At 36.9% G+C, this 20,862-nt stretch overlaps 1 protein-coding gene across 2 annotated transcripts in view; it reads right to left on the reverse strand.

The window, feature by feature from the left end:
• EPHA6 (EPH receptor A6) overlaps positions 1-20,862 on the reverse strand; it is a 959,072-nt gene that overhangs the window by 15,373 nt on the left and 922,837 nt on the right. For both annotated transcript variants that reach the window (XM_054481297.2, XM_063661446.1), the window contains one exon: positions 6,619-6,812. In XM_054481297.2, coding sequence (XP_054337272.1) covers positions 6,619-6,812 — 194 coding nt within the window. The remainder of the gene's footprint in view (positions 1-6,618; positions 6,813-20,862) is intronic.

Here is a 20,862-nt window from a genome sequence, read left to right on the forward strand (position 1 = left end):
AAAGTGTAATTTTACTCAAAGGGCTATGAAACTTCAAATGCATAGAAATATACTATATAAATATAGATACAGATATTTTGTGCTTGTGGGTAATATATATTTGTTTCAAACAGTCTAACTCCACAGTGCTAAGGACATTAATTATCTTTTGTCAGTATTTTATCTTCAGTAAGTCTTCAATTGTTTTTTATTGATATGATTATTTAAACATAATAAGGCTGATAACTAGTGAAAAATATGAAGGAATGAAAATTAAAATTTCAAAGTAAAATTTAAAGTTGTAGATATGTTTGAACATTAAGAGGAACAGATGCAGAGTAGGGATAATACTTATAAAGAATTTCCCATAATTCCCAGTAGAGTACCCAGCACATGGTTCCTACAGCCAGAGTAATAGACCCCTGAACCTTAAGAAAAGCCTGCTTTTGTGAGGAAATAATCCAGGATCAGAAAATAGGTCTCATGTCACATGCCAACTGCAATTCATTGGCAGTGGTTGTCAAAATGTGGTCATGAGAAGGATACCAAGGCAGAATCTGGACTCAGCAGGAGAGTGTTGTGATGATTAGTAATATCTGCCATAGTGAGAAAAAGAAGCAAAACGTATTTATGCCCGCACCAGAAAAATTCAATCTACAGAAATTCCTGAGGATGTAATTCTGGAATTATGTGATGTTACTGCCATATTTTCCTCATTTCTCTATATTGTTGCTATTACTACTTTCCTTTTTCAAGTAATGTTCTTCAAGTGGCTGGGCATTGTGGGAGGGTGTTTGGGGGATATATGGACTACGTATTTTCTATTTATTCCCATGACTAGGTCATATTCTCTACATTCTAGTATTTGCCTACTGGGACATAAAATAATAGGCTGCTCTCCACTAAAAATTGTTTTTTGAATTTTAATAGACTCCATCTATGAAGTTTGACTAGTCCAGATAAAATCTATCTGGAAATGTGAAAATGTACCCCCTTTTCTTAGAATCATATTTTTGAAGCAGTGTTGTACTAGCAAACATCTTGCCTTTCTGTGTGATTCTATGTTGTATACTGGAAAGAGCAAGGACTTGGAGTCAGTGGCCTTCAGATTCCTGATCTACTCATTATTGCTGTGTACTCTTGGGAAAGTTAGCCTCTTTAAGTCTCTGTTTCCGTGTCTGAGGGATGGGAATAATAACAGTGAGGATTAAGTGACATAACCAATAAAAGCCCCTAGGACCACAACTGGCACATAGTAGGCTCTCAACAAATGGCAGTCATAGTTATTGTTGATAATATATATTAAGAGTTTGTATCAGTATTAATATGGATATTGACATTATATTATGAAGATCTTGTGCCAGCAGTTTATGGGAACTTTCTATTTTTCTTTTCTCTTTTTTTAGATACGGGGTCTCACTCTGTTGCCCAGGCTGGAGTGTAGTGGCATGATCATAGCGCACGGCAGACTTGAAGTCCTGGGCTCAAGTGATCCTCCCACCTTGGTCTCTCGAGTAGGTGGGACCACAGGCATGTGCCACCATGCCTGGCTAATTTTAGTTTTTAGTTTTTTGTAGAGATGGGGTCTCATTTTGTTGCTCAGGCTGGTGAACTCCTGGCTTCAGGTGATCCTGCCACCTTGGCCTCTCAAAGGGTCAGGATTACAGGTGTGAGCCACTGAGCCAGGCTGAATTTAGATTTTTCTAATGGGCAGGTAGAAGTTTCCAATCTCCTGATCCATCTTTCATATTCTGTCTTCCACAAAAGTTTGCTTATTATTCAATTTCAACATTGGTTTTGGCCAGCCAGTTATTTCTCTGTCATGAAAAGCATATTTAAAAGTGCTAGCAACAAGAATCAAAAAAAAAAACAAATAAACAAGTTGTCTATGACTTGGTGTATAGAGATAAACAATTTAGCAAATGCTGATTATGTATTGCCTATGTGGCATTGAACAAAATCTTCTCAAAATAAGTAGAAAAGTTTACATCAAAATGTTGGAAGTTATTGTCTTCAGAAGATAGCAGTGTTGGTGCATAATTCGCTAAATTGAGAGAGATAGTACTATTCAGTCTTACAGCATTATTCAGTTTTTTAAAGAAGAGGTTCTAAATAATGGTATTGGTATGGGCTTTTCCCTACCTTCGTGATTCACATATTACTGGAAACTAAGTGCTTTAAAGTTACAAGATAGATTAATATGTACTACAGAAGCTGGTAGTTGCAGTCGCTAAAGTCTTATAAGATCCCTAATTATGGCCTGGTGGGTAGTAACAATACACAGTACATAAGGCGCCTTGGCCTGGGCAAAGCATTATTTCTGAGGTAGCCAACATTGGACAACTGCTGCCCATCCCGGGATGCCACATTTGAGCTGATAATCAAGAAGCCCCTAATGTGTCAAATTCTTTGTCAGTGACATGCTGGGGACCTGGAGCAGGGATTAGAAGAAAGCATTATTTTCCCATTACATTGAAACTCTGTCCTAAAGGATACTGACCAGCTGACTACAGCCTGGTGCACTCAGTAGACTTCGGTGTGTGGAGTAATCAGGGACGAGGGTTGAAGACGATGCAGAACAAATGTGTAGGACAATGTGGGTGAGGGTGGGGGAGGTAGGACTGGGTGAAGGGTCACCGTGTAGTTACCAAGCCACAAAGTGGGAAAATACTTGGGGTTGGGAGCAGCTACAAGGTTGGTCCTGAGGGTTAGTGGAGAGGGAGAAAAAGGTGTTTTAAAGTGCATGGCCAGGCACTGCTCCAGATGCTGTTCTACACACAACCTTGGCCTTAAGCTGGGTCCTTTCTCCCAAGGGCTGTGCATGACATGACAGCTACAAATAATTATTTGAAAGGCGGTTATAAGGCATTACTGTAAAGTGAATGAATGTGAGGGTAGTTTGAAATTCACATTTATGAAAGGATAACTGCCTATATTAATAGAGTGGTTCTGCAGATTAGTTTTTTACTGTTAGTTGGATTTAGGGTTATACTTATAATACTGCCACATTCACTTATGTGGTATATCTACACTTTCTTGAGTAGGAGAGAAAGCAAGCATGTTGGGAACTGCACAGAGCTCTGAATATTTCCATGGGAGTGTGTCACACACAAGAATGTCTGCTGCACCAAATAATGAAAGCCTTCTATGACCAACATGTTTTCAATTTAGGTACTCTGACTTTTGAGAGGAACAATTGCAGATATAGGTTTGTGAAATTTCCAATATGTTAGTATAAAATTATTGCATTTTCAATATGTTGGTATAAAATTATTAAACTGGATTTCATGGTCTTCCTCATCCCTTTGTCACTTTGATTTCTTCCCCTCTTACTGCTCTATCAAGAGAAAGGATAACAGCTTCTCAGGTGAGTCTTGAGAAAAAAGCAATTAGAATGGAATAAAAACAATGGGGACCTAGCAGATGAGAGAGTAATATCAGCATATAAGTGTGAGAGAAATCTGGGGGTTGGGGATGCTACACAAAAGGAAAGTGCAGGAGAATTTAATAAGAGTTGCAGTGAATTATACACCTGGACTCCTTTTCAGGTTTGAGAGATACAGGAGAAAAGATGGAAATTCTACATATGTCATGTTTCGTTAATCCAACATCACTCTGGGGCAGACAACTGGGCTCTGCAATTTGGGAGATAGAGAAGGAGTGTCACAGTTTTATGAGCATAAAACAAACCAGACATTCTTTAGGTAATATTGCTATCCTTTAATCTACTGTGCCTCTTCTCCCTAAACAGTCTCAGTTCTCTGGAATCAGGAACAGAGTGGGTGGGTGGTATTGGAGGTAAGAGGGTGGAGCAGGAGAACCCATCCAGGCTGCTGTGAAAATGAGAACACAGATCAACGTTCAGACATGTGAACCTTAGAACACTGATTCTTTTTGTTTCTCAAACAAAAGTATATTAATGGCAAAAGCAGTATCATGTATGTCTTTGTCAGAAACAAGGATAGCAAATCAGTCACAAAAACTTCAATTTGGTTTCCCGGAGATCAGACTTTAGAATTGAATCAAGGTGCCAAGTTTATATAAAGCACCCAACTTTTGGCCTGCGTGCGGCAGTGCTGTCTCAGAGCTTGCCACTCATGGGGCTCTTCTGCTGGATTGCTGAACAGCCCACTAAATCACAGATCTCTGGCCCTCAGATACAGTCTCTCATCTTGACTTGACCTCTGGGTCCCTGTTACTTTTTGACACTTTCTCATCTTACATTCTTCATCAATATTTTCCAAATATGATGATCATTCATAATCTTGAAAAAGCAGAGAGGAAATTGTTTTATCTGCTTTTCTTTAAAAAGAAGGTTTTTACATGCCTGCTTCTATAGCTATAGCACAGTCAGACAGCTTTGTTGATGGGCGCTGATTGTGGTTTCTGTTAACCTTATACCACAACAAGGGGCCCAGATTAAAGGATTTCAGTTTATAGGTGCCAGTATCCTCTTCCATTAATGCAGACTCACTACTAGCTCTTTCTCCTCAATACTATAGCATGACCAAGTCACCTCAATAACTCATATAAAAACAAAAACCAAGAAACATTTCCTCTAACTACTTTCCTTTCTCATCAGAGACAGGTTTCTTGAAAAAAATAATGGTATTATGTATTGCTCCTTTCTCTGAGCTCATATTGACTCTTCCTCTATTGTAATCTGTCTTACACAACTGTATTGAAAATGCTGTATCAAAGGTTGTGCATGCACACCTGAATGTCTCATTGCTGAATCCAATGGAGACATTTCATGTTTTATTTTACTGCAATTTTGTGAAGGCTTGGACATTATACTCCTTGAAACTCTCTCCTCTTTTGGCTTCTACGATACTGCTCTTCCCTGTTTTCCTGATTACTTGTCTGGCTTCTCTTTTTCAGTTTCCTTTGGGTACTTTTTGTTCAGTTCATGTCTTAAATTAGAGGGTTTCATCCTTTCCACTATTTATTTGCATTCCTTATACTCTCTGTGGGCGATCTTAACTACAGTTAAAGCTTCAGCTATAATCTATATGCTGATGATCTTCAAATCTACATCTCTAGCCCAGATCTTTTTACCTGAGGTTCAACCTATAAATATAACTGTCTAGATGTCCCACAGGCATCTGCAACTCAGCATGTTCAAATGGTCTCATTTCTATTCCAAAAACTTGTCCCTCTCCCTCTCTCTGGGGTAATACCATCAGCCAGCTTGTATAAGAAAGAAACTTGACAAACATCTTCGATTCTTTTTCTCCTCCCTCCCTCCATATTCAATCAGCGACTAAGATGCATTGGCTTTCCTAATAATAAATGTTATTATTACATATTATTAGGAAATGATAATAATAATAAAATTCTCTTATCTTCTGACCCCCAAGCTCATTCCCATTTCAGAAGTCAAGCCCTGATCTTTTCTAGCTTTAGTTACTGAAAACATAAAACTGTTTCTGTTTCCAGTCCTGTTCCCTGTTTTGCACTCACAGTGTAAATCATCCCTAGAGTGATCTTTCAGAAATGCATATGTAATCATGCTATTCCCTTGCTTAAAATCCTTCCATGGCTGTCCATTGCTTTCATGATAAAATCCAAAGTTCCTTTCCTTCCTTTACTGCTTCCTGTGTTGGACTTCTTTAGGGAAGATGGGCTGGAGTAATAGTTTAATCTCTAGCTATTTCACGCTTGGCTTCACTTTACTGAGGCTGCCAATTAGTGATTTAGAGGTGAACTCTTAAGTGCTCTGCTGTGAACTGAGGTCTGTTTCAAATAGTCCTTGAAGAGCCTCGGCCTTACTGTCACTAAAAACCTGCACTGGCTTGAACCTGTGATCTGAAGTTGAATGTCTGAATAGCCCCCAGCCATCCCCTGAGTGAAGAAGGTGAGCTTTGGATATGCATTGGTTATTTCTAAGTCCAATTTTTTCTAAAAAAAGAAATATATTTTTAACTTAATGATATTTAAAATGTAATATTTTCAGAAATAGATGATAGTCTTTTTTTTTCTACTCTTCCTCTTATAATTGCTCTTCACAGGGAGGTGAGTAGATCTTCTCAAGTCTACTGACTTTTACAAAATGGTGTATGAGCGCCTCCATTTTCTTGTCTTGTTATCTGTTCTTTTCTGGTTTTAGGAATGGAGAGTGACATCTATTTAGGGATAGATGTGATCATATCAGCAGGAAATATTCTTCCTCTGGGCTGATTCACAAATTGCCCCTGTCTGGCTTGCCATTTCAAATTGAGGAACAGAACATAGAATAGGCAAGAAAATTAAAGGGGCTGCACACACACACACACACACACACGCACACACACACACTCTCTCTCTCTCTACTTCTAAAGCTAAGGAAGGATCAATCAATCTTAAAAGGCTATGTAAATATCAAAGACCCAAACAGGAAAAGATATAAACAAAATAATTCAGAAAGATTAGAGAGAGAGAAAAGGAAGGGGAATCTGTTATCTTTTTTTAAAAGAGTCCATTTTAACTTTAATGTTAATAATTCTTTTTTTCAGCTGATAAATGAAATATGGTTTCCACAAAGTCAACAACTAGACGGTTATCAAGGCATTTTTTTTCTTTCTACCTGTTATTATTATCTATAGCCTGAAAGAAACCATAATTGTCAAGAAGAAAAAAACTCAACATTATGCCTCTTACACAAGGATGTCCTCCACCAGGGTGTGAAGGGCACTGGGATTTCGGATCAGTTTGTCAAGGAAGCTGACAATGTCAGTAAATTTTGGTCTGTGATTTCTCTCCTTCTGCCAGCAATGGAGCATCAGTTGGTGTAGAGATGCTGGACAGCCCATGGGAGCTGGAAGTCTGTACCCTTCTTCAATGGACAGAATGACCTAAATGCAAACATATACAGATTACTCTCTTATTTTTAGGCAGTAATACATATGCTATGTTATAATTTCTTTTTATACAAGCAGAAGAAGCCAAAATAATGGTAAGCATGAAAACTACTTGTGAGTACAAGGACCTAAATAAGGATAAATACAAAAGCTGTGAACAAAAATTGCAAGTAGCTCCAAAGCATCTGCTCACCCCATGAGAGGAAAATATGTTTTAAAGATGTGCTACCAGTATAGAGGAGGTTAAGTTCCTTACAACCTTAAGAAATAATTTTTTGTGTGACTTAGCTGGAACATCTCAAAACCCAATTAAACATCAGAAAGTCAGCATTGTGATTGATGCATTTAGTGCAAATAACATATAACAAATGTCTTAAGTAAAAATTTTAAGAAAATTCTGCTGAAGCACTGATTTCTTGAGTCACTTTTTATCCTTTTATAATAATGTCAATGTGTACTCTGTTTCTAACCATCATCTGTTCTTTCTTCATCATTAATTTAATTACTATTCTCTTACATTTAGCTTTCCCTTAGTCTGACACTGACCTGATTATGAAGTCATAGTCCTATACCTCCTAAGGTCATTTAATCCTTAAAATGCTATCACTGGCTAGCTTAAGGCTATAGGGCAATAGGAGCATTAGCTTGAGTGTCCTCTGAGCTCGTGTGCTTCAGCAGAACTTCTGTGATGACAGAAATGTTCCCTCTCTACAACGTGGTAGCACACAGTCACATGTGGTTAGTGAGCACTTGAAATACAGCTACTAGAATGAAGAAACTGAATTTTCAACTTCAGTTACTTTTAATTAATTTAAATTTAAATGTACATAGCCACATGTGTCTAATGGCTACTCTATGGAACAGTGCAGCTCTCGGGAAAGGAATCTATATAAGATACCAAAGTTAAGAGTAACAAGATAACAATAACTATTTTTCTTGGTACTTAAGGAAATCACAAGATAAGGCAGGAAATTCATCTGTTTAGTGTATGATCCACCTTCCTAGCAATATGATAATACTGACCCTGAATTTATGTAGCCTAGGTTTTCATAAAATGTTCAAAAGTATTCATGTGAACATTTATTCTTATCTCCAGGGAAAAGATGAAAGAAAGTGTTTATTGTCACCATTGTTGAGTTTGGAAAACGGAGGAACAGACTAATATTTAAAGACAGGCAAAATTTAATTTCCCCTTCCTCTGTCCCTCTCAAAAAAACAGAAATATAAAAATGCGATTTGATTTATTTTAAAATTTACACTATTGGACATGACTAACACATTCTTAATTTATGTTAGAGGCTGTTTGTAAAAAAGGAAGAATATGTCTTCATGAACCTCTTTACTGCTAAGTTTTAGCTTTTTTAGTAACAGGGAATTTCTCATAATCCCATCATTGTCTCTTTGACCAGACCACTTTAGCCTGTCAGGATACTAGCATTTTTCTATTCACTTTATATTTTGTTACTGAACAGGATTTTTCTCATTTGCTTTCTGACTACTTTCACTACCAACTAGGCTTGGGTTTTAAGATTCTGTTACGTGTTTTATTAAAGCAGGATGTGTGTAAAACACTTGCAATGCATCAAAACTATTGTGGATAGCTCAGAGAAGCAACTAAGAAAAATAGCATAGAATTCCACTTTAAAACAACATTGAAATCCCACTCTAGGAGTGCTTGATAGTCAATTTTCCAGTTATCTAATTATAAATGCATGGAATAAAATAGGTGACAAGTGAGGTTATATTCTTAGAAAAAAATAGCTTCCTTTATTATCTACCATGTGCTATGCACTTTGCATATTTTATTCATTTACTGCTTAAAATAGCTCAATATGGTAGATATTATTATCCCCATTTCTTAAATGAGACAATTTAGACTCAGAGGAATAAGGAAACTTGCCTAAATTCACATAGCTAGTAAGTGGCAGGGTTGAAATTTGAACTAAATTCCTTTTAACTTACAACATCTTCCTCTGACCACTCCCCAGAAATGCTTTTTAGTCCTCATGATATAACATCTTCCTCTCCAATTTCTTATCACCCAATACAATTTTAGTAGTGATTACCATGCTATCTTTTGTCATGGCATCTGCTATTTGGACTTCAATGTTTTTACTTGGATCCTAAGTTTAATATTCTGGGTAAATAAAAATTATTTATTTCATAGTTTGCACAATATAATCTCAAACTGAACAGAGTCATTTCTTAATGCCTCTGAGTCTTGTGCATGTATGTATGATTGCATCCATAACATTATATTGTAATTTTTTCATCTGCCTTTCCTCTAAGGCTGCACATACCTGAAAGCAGGAATTATACTTCTAAATTTTCTATGCTTATCGTTTAGTACATTGCCTGACACATTAATAAATATTATTGACCTAAACAAATGCTATTAGAAGAAATTTTTGGATTTGTCTTGATAGAGGAGCAGATTCTTGGAAAACTTACTGTCTCAACCTATTCAAAATAGATTCAAAGTATAAGCATGATGGCATTTGAAGTCCTCTCTGAAGAAAGTGTTGATTTAAAAACTGCTGCATCAAGCAGCCTTGTCCAAAAATGATCTCATAATCTCACTCTGGCTTTCCTGGACAAGGAGCCAGATGAGACTGGAAGCTTGATCTTCCCTAAGAGGTAGGTACTTGACCTAAACCCAGCTTCTTGTAAGACTTGTGGCTTCTGCCTCCTGTCCAGAGGGTTACTATTTTCCATTGGCCCCAGGTCCTTAGCTTCAGACAACTCCTGTAGACAGTTGGCATCCAAATCTAGAATGCTTAGCATTAAGCAGGTTGCTTACGCCTCTTGACAAAGTTGCTCTCATGCATGCCTTGTAAGAGTGATGAGCGGGTAGGTTCCCTTGCCTGGAAATTTTACCCACAATGCATCCAGTAGAGCATGTGGTCCCGGCCTCTCTGTGGGGACAGTGGGAGGATCAGAAGACTCATGACTTTTCTTCTTGCTGACTTCTGGCTTATAAATTTCCTCAATTCTTGAATTTACAGCCTTGCAAAATCTGTCTTGAGCCCTGGCTCATGACAGCTGCCAAACACAAAGGGACCCATCTTATAGGAAAAGAGTAACAATAACAGCAAGAGTGACAGTGATAAAAACAGATTATTAGCAATTATTGAGAGCTCTTGAGTACTTTCAAGGCCAGTTCTAAGCGACGTTCATGTATTAACTCTTTTAATCTTCACAATAACTTTATGAGGTAGGTATAATTGTTATCTCCATTTTACAGACAAATAATCATAACAAGAGGTTTAACTTGCCCAAGATCACCCATCTGAAAATTGTCTTCAAAGGTAGTCAAAGAAGAAACTTATGTTTTTTAAGCAGTTCACAAAATTGCTTAAAAGATATATGTTTCTAACAGATTTTTAAGTTTATTCATCCAAATGGATAGATATTAAACACTTAATATGTACTATTGACCATTCTGTGTTCAAGGGATAACATAACAAGTCAGGTATATCTCTGTCTTTAAGAACTGTATTAACTATTGAGAGTGACCAGGGACTGTGAATATGAGAAGTGCCACATAGAACAGGCTGTTATGGGAGCATGTGGGAGAGGTACCTAACCCAGCCTCAGGAAGCCTTCTCCCAGGAGGTAACTGAACCTTAAGGGGTATGTGAAAGGGTGCAGGGCCAAGTGGGTGGGTTGAGGAAAGGAGATGTGATCTAGAATGCAAGTAGATTTAGGTGGCTATAATAGTCTTCAAAGAAAGGAATGGTGAGTTTTGAAGTTGGGAGTTTACATAAAATTACATTTCTTGAGATCATCAATGATTTGGCATGATATAAACTTAGATTTTATGCAAACGGGAAAAGGATTTTAGAAAGTAAACTATATTAGATTTCCCATTTAGAAAAGCTCACTGTGGCTGCAGTGCGGAGAGTGCACTGGGGAGTCAAAGGATCCAGGAAGGAGCTTTGCAGTGGTCCAGGCCTTAGTGGAGGCAATGGCTGTGGTGTTCAAGAAGTGAACTGTTTTGACAGGACTGGGCTGAGATTAGATATGCCAAGTAGAGGGAGGAGACAAACAACTTCTAGAATTTTGGCTTCGTCAGTTGGTAAAGAGAGAGGACAGAGGAGAAGAAGCAATCCTGGGGCTGGAGTGATGATGAGTTCAATTTTCTATGAACTTTCTGGTTTCAGATTCAACATGTATACCTTTGAGAGTTTATTACGTGTCAAGTTCTGAGCTAGGTGTTTTAACACAGTTTACCTAATTTAGGTCTCAAAATACTTTATTATTTGAGTATGATTATACACATAGGTAAGAAAACCAAAGCTCAAACTTATTAAAAGACTGGGTCAATATCACACAGCAAGTAGTTTCATGAATAATAGATTAATATTATCATCATGGTAGCCTCTCGATCACAGTAGTGGTAGAGAAATCTGTCCTGAGTCTTGCACCACATCTTGACTCATTCCCCCAGAATTAGATCTTGAGATCTCTTTGTGTGACTTATATACTCCGTGCTTTCACTATCACCTATCTGCTTATGGCCTCCATGTCTGCAGTTCTAGCTCAGCTTTCTCTCCAGATTTCTATATTTATCACCTATAGATGTATCACTTCATAAAGGTATCTTGGATTTATTTTGTGCAAAACTAAACTCGCTCCTCCTTTGGGATTTTTGTCCTTTAGGAAGGGTACTGCCATTCTTCCAGTGATTCAAGTTAGCGGTCAGGGAGTCATCTGGGCCTCTGCCTTTCCTGTTGCTCAAAATTAACTCATCATGCTGATTCTACCGCCTTCATAAAATTTAAATCTTTTTTCATTCTGTCTTCAAATGATTTATTTCCCATTTTGATCACTGCAAAGGTCCCCCTATTGGTCTCCTTGCTTCTCCTTTTCCTCCACCAATCATCCCCCACGATGCAATGAAAGTAATCCTACTGAAGTGGAACTGTGATCGTGTTCCTCCCACATCTGAAATTCTGCAATGGCTCACCATGTGCCTGGCTCTCAGTCCTCACCTTTGCTGTGTTCCATTTTACCCTTGGCTCCAGCCAATACAAAACATTTGTAGTCTCTTAGCTTGGGTGAACTGAGCTCCTCCAGAGCAGCAACTGTTTCTTTGTTCCACGTGTTCCCAGCATCTAGCACAATGCTTGTCAAGTCAAAGAATGGAGTGCCAACTGTCAGATATGTGATTTATGAAAGCTGAATTTTCGGAGAAGCTTGAGAAATCCTATATTAACCTTTATCTTCATAAACATTTTCTTTGTGGAAAGTTTTGCTTTAGAGGTATATTCTGATTCCCTAATTAAGGACTGACAGGGAGCAGCATATGGGGTGCTTTGTCTAAAGGACTAATTGAGGTTTGTTGTCTTAGGATACGAAGGGGTGATAATTAACTAGAGAGAATTTTTTAACAGTTCGGTTTTATGATATTTGTAGGCTGTCATCCTTTGGAAGAAGAGTTATACAAGGTTATAATGTAAGAAGAAAATTAAAATAATGTGAAAAATATGAAAATGACTGCAATGATAATTTTTATGAAAAGTTAGAAGGAATTAGATCCTGTCAGAAATTATTATCTTAAACCTGGTTGCTTATTCTAAATAGATCATACCGGTTTCCTGACAGTGACATCACAATTTTTAACAACCTAGAATCAACAGAAGGCTCAGTTGGGGCACGCAGCAGGCTGTTCTGCTCTTGCTGAATCTGATGAGTTTTCCAATTTTCTTGATGGTTTCTGAATCAAAGAAGGCAATGCACATCTTATATTAAGGAAAACAAGTATTAGACAGTCAATAAGAAGATATTGAGACATCTCTGAACAATACTATTGAGAAAGGGCTGCTTAGACTCTGCAGGGTATCACATTTTTATGTTATAAGGCTGCTAGGTATCTCCAAAAGAGAGGCACGTTGAATTTAGTTATTTATACAGTCTTTTAAAAAGAAACTGTCTCAAAATTTAACAAGGGCTGAAATGTACACTAGAAAATGGAATGTGAAATGATTTTATTTTTATCTTCCTTCTAAATATTCTTCACATCTTTGTGGAAAACCTATAATTTCAGGTAGAAGGGGCATTGCAAAGCAGAGAGTCACAGCCTATACTTACTTTTTGTGATAATGATTACTTATAAAGATTAGGATATTTATATTCATAATACAATAACACTGAAAACACTGGTAATGTATTTTCCTGGTGTGCAATATAAAGATTGTGTCTACATGAGCAAAAAAAAAAAAGGCAGAAGGAAAGTGGTTGTAAGTAAATAACACTTGTAATTTTAATTTTATACTTTCTGAAATGGCTTGGCCGTGTCCCTACCCAAATCTCATCTTGTACTGTAGCTCCGACAATCCCCACATGTCGTGGGAGGAACTCAGTGGCAGGTAATGGAATCATGGGGGTGTGTTTTTCCCGTGCTGTTCTCGTGATAGTGAGTAAGTCCCATGAGATCTGATGGTTTTATAAAGGGCAGTTCCCCTGCACATATTTTCTTGCCTACCACCACGTAAGACATGCCTTCACTCCTTTTTTGTCTTCTACCATGAATGTGAGGCCTCCCCAGCCATGAGAAACTGTGAGTTCATTAAGCCTCTTTCCTTTATAAATTACCCAGTCTCTGGTTATTTCTTCATAGCAGTGTGAAAATGGACTAATATACTTTCTCATTCAATATTTTTCAACATTCAGAATGTATAACTCAGTTAAAAGCAATCAAATGCCAAATGAAATTAGGTATACTATTAAAAAGAATTATAGAAAAAAGGGGTTACAGTGATGAAATATTTAGACACAGAAAACACTTTTTTCAGAGACTAATTTGTCATTTAGCCTAAGATTTTCTTTTTAAGATTTTCTTCTTAGCTTTAAGATTAAAAAAAAAAAAAAACTTTCTTAAAATCCTACACCTAAGACAATTCTCCATCCTTTCTTTTTGGAAGTCACAATAGCATGTCAAGGACCTATATAAAATGGAAAGTGTTGGTCCTTCAGGAGGTCTCCTTTTTTCGTATTGTTAAATGTGTGGACAAAGTGAGGAACAACATGTAGGACTCTCATATGTTAAAAAGTTGTTGATGACATGATTTATCATTTAAAAAATCTTTGTTCCTAACAGTTTAAAGTCTTATTCAGTTTAAGTCATGGAAACAACATTAGAGGAGTTGCCTGAAACTGCACTGAAGTCCTAAGCTGTCACTAACCAAGCTCTGCCTTTGGGCAAGTCTCTGACTCTTCATTGATAAAGGAAAGAGGACTGGACTCTGTCTGCAATAGTACATTTCGCCTCAAAAAATCTATGTTTCTGGTCATTGAAACCAAAGATTTAGTCTGTAGGAACTTTGGTAACATCTCTAGATCTGGAGTTTCTGTAAATTTAATTCTGGATTTGGCCTCCATTCTAAGGAATATTTCTCACAGAGTTCCAAGTGCTTAGATGGACCTCTATACTGAGACAAAAATACGGACAGAACCAGAGTATATCCTTGTAAAGTAAAGCTAGGAAGATTTGGGGCACCACGGTATTTCTTACTATGCCAGTTCCTGGACAACAAATTACATTTTTGAAAATATGAGGACACATTCCAAATCTACTTTTCTGAGACTATTTTTTTTTTTCTTTAAGAAGCTGATGCTCTTAAGACTTAGTGCCATTTCCCAAGCACTCTCTGGGAAAAAATGAGATTTCTTCACTGGTGGATCATTTTGATTTTAGAAAGATAGTAGACAACTCTAAATAATACATTTCCTGGCTCCACTAATAATATCTAAAAGCTATGGAAAAATAGATTATGACTACAAAGAAAAAGGGAATTTGAAAATGCTCTCTTTGTAAAGGCTCCAAAGAGCATGAAAATGAATAAAAATCATAAGTTCTAAAGCTAGTAAATATATTTCTTCCAAATAGAAATTAAAGGTATAATTAATTTTTTATGAAAATATTACCGGCATGTACACATTTTCCAGTTTTGTGGTCATTCAGTTAAAAAAATTTTCCCTTGAAAGTTATACTGTGGTAGTACCGTATTGGTTACTGGTTTCTTCTCCTTGAAACTTATTTGAATTATGATTGATTACATCTCGTAATATTCCCTATTATTCTTGCCTCTGTAACAGATGTACATCATACTCATGTAATCAGTATGTATTTAATTAAAATACTGCGATAACCTATTTATCAACAGTAGGAATTACTGAAAAGTTAGGAAAACGAAGGCCTTTTTGAAAATTCCTTTGGTAGAATACATATTCAAATAAATGTTAAAATTCCTCTGTAATATGGAAGGTTGAAATAATAGAAATGGGCTTTTAGCAATTTACTGTAGTGTCTTACACAGATCATTACACAAGGACCATTACATAATAAAGTAGAGTTTGGAAAATCTAATCAGAGACAAAAATTGGAAATGACTGGGATCTCTGAGTCATAAAATCATGCTGCATTTCAGGTAAGTGGATTCTACATATCCACTATTCTCGGCTGAAGGACTGACCCATAATTGAGAAAGGTTATAGAATTATGAGGACAAACAGGAAGTACAGTAAAAGGTTATTTTCTTCCTTCTTAAATTTGGAAAAAACAAATCAATTCAGCTAAGATCAAAAGTTTGTTTCTGACCATATCACCTATAAAAATAAAACTCTAATGATAAACTCCATATTTTCCCCCTCAGGTGAGTTTCAGAAAGCAATCTAAAGCAAAACTCATTATTATTTAAAAGCATTTGAAAAGCAAGGAGGGAAAAATAAATGAAAACAAAAACACCAAGGAAACATCCTGTTTTCTAGTAAACCTCAAATGAAATGCTCCCTGATAGCAGTTCTCTTTTTGAGAAACTGCACTAGTTTGGTAGCTAGCATATGCCTAAATGATACCATACCCAGGAGGCATTTGGGCTTCAAACTGCTTCAAGGTGATTTTTATTTTTTAACAGCATCATGTCAGGGGAAAGAAGCAAAACAAAACAAAACCCAAGACTGCAATCTTACATTTAGATCATTAGCTTGAGCTAAGTCACCTCTCATTTAAGTGTCACTACTTTTTTCCCTACATATGAGCTCTGTGGGGATTTGGTTATTTAATGTTGCCTGCTGTTCATGTTTTGCTTCCATTTTCTTCTGTTAAGTACATTACATGGTATAAGTGTTGGAGGGAAGAACCACAGTGCCCTTGGTATCATCTTTGGAGCGTGTGTAGCTCCAGCACTACAATGCACTTCCATTATGTAGTAAATAATAACTATTTTGAACTTGGATGAAAATAACATAAAACATTACCATGAAATACCTTATAAAAAAGAAGAAAAATCTTCATATGCTAGAAAACAGCAAGGGGCTATACACTTTCAAGGTACTTGTGAAATGTTTCTGGTAATAGGCTAAATATGTCAATCTTTAAAATTTGATTTTAAGCTACTGCCTTAAATATTTTTAAGACATATAGTAACGGTATGGTACATTTTATAAATTTTTAACATCAAGACAAAAATCCTGCAGAAAATATTTATATTTCCAAACAACTGGGAGTCAATCCACACTATTTTGCTAACAGGAAACAATAAAAATACTACTCTTGTGATAGAGCAGCATGCATAATTAAATGTGCTTTGATCTCATTTTGTAGAACCGTGATATGAAGATTCTTTTGAAAATTAGACTTCCACAGTAGAGCTTATTGGGTAAAAGCATGCATGTAGGAGTAAGCAGGGGGCCTGAACTTTGGTGTTATCACTAACCAGCTATGTAACCACGGGTAAGCTACTTGTGCTTTCTAAGCCTTAGTTATCTTATCTAGAAATGGGAGTAATAATGGTTACCTACATCAGAGAATAATCTTGAAAATTAAATGAGCTAATAATATAAAAATACTTGGCTCATAGTAAGACCAGAAAATGTAAGCTATTATACCATTGATTAAACACCTATGTACCAGATACTTTACATATATTATCTCTAATTCTTTCAAATTCCAGAGCTGGGTATTTTGGACCTCAGTATACCCAGTATCTCGGAAAGCTTAAACAACTTGCCTAAGGTTATATGACTAGTGAATTGTGGATCTGGGATTCGATCCCAGATCTTTCTGGCTAGAAAGCGGTGGCTCTTAACTGGGGGTGATTTTCCCCTCCATCTTATGTTGATGACGGGACAACATCTGGGACATTTTTGGTTGTCACAGTGTGGGAGGGTTTTACTGGCATCTGCTTCTTAGTGGCTGAGTATGCTGCTAAATGTGCTGCAAAGCATGTAACATATTTATCTGCAAAGAATTTTTTGGCCCCAAATGTCAATAGTGCTAAGGTTGAGAGATCTTGTTCTAAAGCCTGACTGGTCTTTTCAATATAATCTGCTGCCTCATTAGAATACAGTGATGCATAATGTTAATATTTTGCTATCATTTGATACTGCAGTAAATAAAGTTGCTCTTGAAAATGATGTATACCAAAAAAGTAATATACACCTTCTGATAGCATTGGGGAATTCCTCTCTCACTCGAGGTAATTATGGGGAAACTGCCAGTTACAATGCTCTGACCACCTCTAAGTGCACAGACTGGCATATAAACCTAGCTGGGTCAATCATAGTATCCATTTCCCTGGCATGGTTTTGGGTTAGTGTTGGGCAAGGTCCTAAGAAAGCCAGCCAGAATCTCCTCTGGGACTGGTGTATGAATTTGCCCAGAAAGGTCTCGTTTTGCTGGGGTTGCAAAGCTGGAATACTGAGCCCTGGAATGTAAAGAAGCAGACAGCGAAGAACTTAGCAGTAGGAGAGAATGAGGTCAATGCACCTAGCGAAGCACTAAAAATCCTGCATAAGCCTCTGGATTGAGCAATGCTGAACCACCTTCTTAGTTTCATGATGCAAAAATTTCCTAATTTTTGCTTATGTTACTTTGGGTTATGTTTCTTTCATTTGTAATCAAAAGAACCCTGAAAAATAGAGTCTGCAAGCTTTCTTGGCATATATATTTATTAAACAATAACTGTGTCTTCACACAGTATTGTTTCCATTTAAAAAACAAGTAGAAGGCACAGAATCTACCCTTGATGAGTCTACATTCTATTTGGGAGTGGGGATAAGACTTAAAAATACCAGAATTTTATCTCATTACCTACATAGTGGGTTCTTTGAGAGTGAAAACTGCATTTTCTTTTACTTTATTTCCCTTAAAAAAAAAAAAAAAAAGATACAGGACTTCACTCTGTCACCAGGCTGGAGTACAGTGGCACATCATGGCTCACTGTCACCTGGAGCTCTTGGGCTCAAGCCTTCTGAGTAACTATGACTGTAGGTGTGCGCCACCACACCCAGCTAATTTGTTCTATATTTTGTAGAGACAAGGTCTCGCTATATTCCCCACATTGGTCTGGAATTCTTGGGAAGTGATCTTCCTGCCTCAGCCTACCAAAGCATTGATTATATGTGTGAGCTACTATGCTTGGCCTACTGAGAACTGGATTTTCTAATTCCCCATCCCCACCCCGCATACACATTTGGTCTAATGACTGGCGCATGTTTAACTGCTGAATGGCTAAGCAGATGGCACCTGCTGTTATATTTTGTTAGGTCTTTTATGGACTAGTTCCGTGTACTCTTTTTTCCTCATTTCCTTTCCCTAAAGTATAATACCACTGACCTTTGGGAAACTCATTATATTATTCACTAAAACAGATTCTGCAGATTCAGAATTGTTCATTGTAATAAAATATACAACAGTCTGCAGAATGGAGAAACTCATAAAAACAATCTGAAATTTCTTAAACTAATTTAAAATCATAAAGCATGGTAACATTCCTTTTGATCTGTATGAATAGCCTTGTTAAACTCACCAAATTGTAGTAAAAATATAAAATATTCTCACAGAACATAGTCAAATTTGTATTGTCTATCACATTTTCATTTAAAAGAGGCCTTGCTTGGAAAAAGTCAAATGTAATACTGTATTTTGATCAAATAAATGAGAAATGCAGGACAGATAGGGAATAGCCAGTATTTGGAAAGAGCAGCTGGGAAGTTTTTGATTAAGCTATTTCTGCTTCCAAACAAAATCTTGGTTATAGGATCTGTCACAGTTATGCTGACTTCCAATATGTGACGCTAAACAGAATTTCAACTCTCTTTACTGCAGCAGCAAAAAATATTCACGAGATACATAAAAGATTTTAGCTCTTACTATTTTCCTGTAGTCTTGGATTGATGTGAGGACCTCAAGGTTTGGGTTTTTTTTCACCCCCCCAGGCCTCCATCCTCTTTTTTCCCCTTTTCCCAGATTCTTGCTTGAATATTCTTTGGTAATGCATGTCAAGACCATGACAATACAACAGCTTAAACCCTACCTGGTGGAAAAACAATCAAGCTCTGGGTGGAGGAAGAGTTCAGCCTTGTGCTGTGAGCATTGGCAATCCTGAACGAATGAGAATGAGCTTAATGTTGGAACTCTATTCCTGGCTGCAGCATCTTCTCCAGGTTCCAGATAGAGCCTCTGTGGCCAAATGAGGTTTAATAGACTAAAATCACTCTCTAAATGGTCGTCTTGGACACAGATCACCAATGTACATGGCCAGAATGGCTGGGCAAACTTTTGGGCAAGATCCAGGAAAGGATGGTGGGCAACAGGGTTTGGACTGCTTTAGGCTACAATTATTAAAAACAATTTACATTGTGGTCTATGTTGAAAACTACACATTTGGGCAAAAGCTGCTCTCCTAAAAAATCTATCTTGTGGTCTGGTATCTTCATTTGTCCTTCTGCTCTGTGGACATCCTATCTAATTCTTGGTACCTCTGCAGAGATTCGGGAAAGTCCTAAACATCAGAAAAGAATATTATGAATCATTTCTTATTCCATTTGCTGAGAAAAATATAATAACTATTTTTTCAGAGATTATGAAATCATAGCATGTTACTGTTAAAGTGAATATTAAAAATCATCTAACCCCTTTCTTGTACTTATTGAAAGTGAGGCATTTTTAAAGTTAAGTGTCTTTCATGGTTGAGTTATAGTCCACACAACTGTGGCCATGGTTACTAAATGGGTGGTGCCATAATCTGCGGGGCAGGAAATATCATGGAATTGCTTTTTATATTTATTTGTATCCTCCTATTATAAGAATGATTATTTATGAATGTCTAATTAGAATGATTATTACTTTTATGACCATAAAACAATGACTTTTATGAATATATTTTGCAATATATATATATTTAAATCAACACCCCAATATCTCTTATCCTCTTCTCTTGCTTTTTTCCGCCATAGCAGTGATTATCATGTTATATACTATGTCTCTAATTGATTTTGTTTATAGTCTGTCTCCCTCCCATTAGAAAGTAAGCTCCATGAGGGCAAGAAACCACTGGTCCTACGTGAGGAGCTACATGGACTGTAAACAAAACCACTATGAAAGATGCAATTATTCCCCTTCTGCTTGCCCATGACCTATTCTAGAAGTTTATTGGAATTATTTTCTAAGAGCATTAATAAGTCACCACTATGAGAGTTTAAGGAAATATGTCACTTCTCTATGCCTCAGTTTCATGATCAATAAAGGGATTGGCCTAGATAAACTTTACAGTCCCTTCCAAATGTAATATTTGTTCTCTGGTGAAAGCCTAGTTCCTAGAATGGAGAAGGCATTCACTAAATAGTTTTAACTGAATATATTAGTACAGTAGTACTTGTATATAATCTGCAAATAAATATACATATGCCACCTATGAATGCTCAAGAACTTCTTATTGATACCAGTATATTAGTAAAGTTTTGGGCCCTCTGATTTAAGTCTGCTGGGAACTGGTTAAGACAAGAACTAAATAGAATACCAATTAGGGAGGGTACTTGAGGTGCAGCCTCTTCTGTGCAGTGAAGACTGTAACTCATCTGGAGGAGAAGGACTTTTTATTCTGGGCATTTGCTTGAATGGCCTATTTTGGTTGTGTTAAAATAGGACAAGCAGGCAAGCATTATCTTGAGTTTAGGGCAGAAGAGGAATTATGGTGACTGAAACCAGGGCTTTTACTACCTAAGGTAACTGGTTAAAACAAACAAACAAACAAAATCT

This window comes from Pongo pygmaeus, chromosome 2 (assembly GCF_028885625.2).
Source record: "Pongo pygmaeus isolate AG05252 chromosome 2, NHGRI_mPonPyg2-v2.0_pri, whole genome shotgun sequence".
Taxonomy (NCBI): domain Eukaryota; kingdom Metazoa; phylum Chordata; class Mammalia; order Primates; family Hominidae; genus Pongo; species Pongo pygmaeus.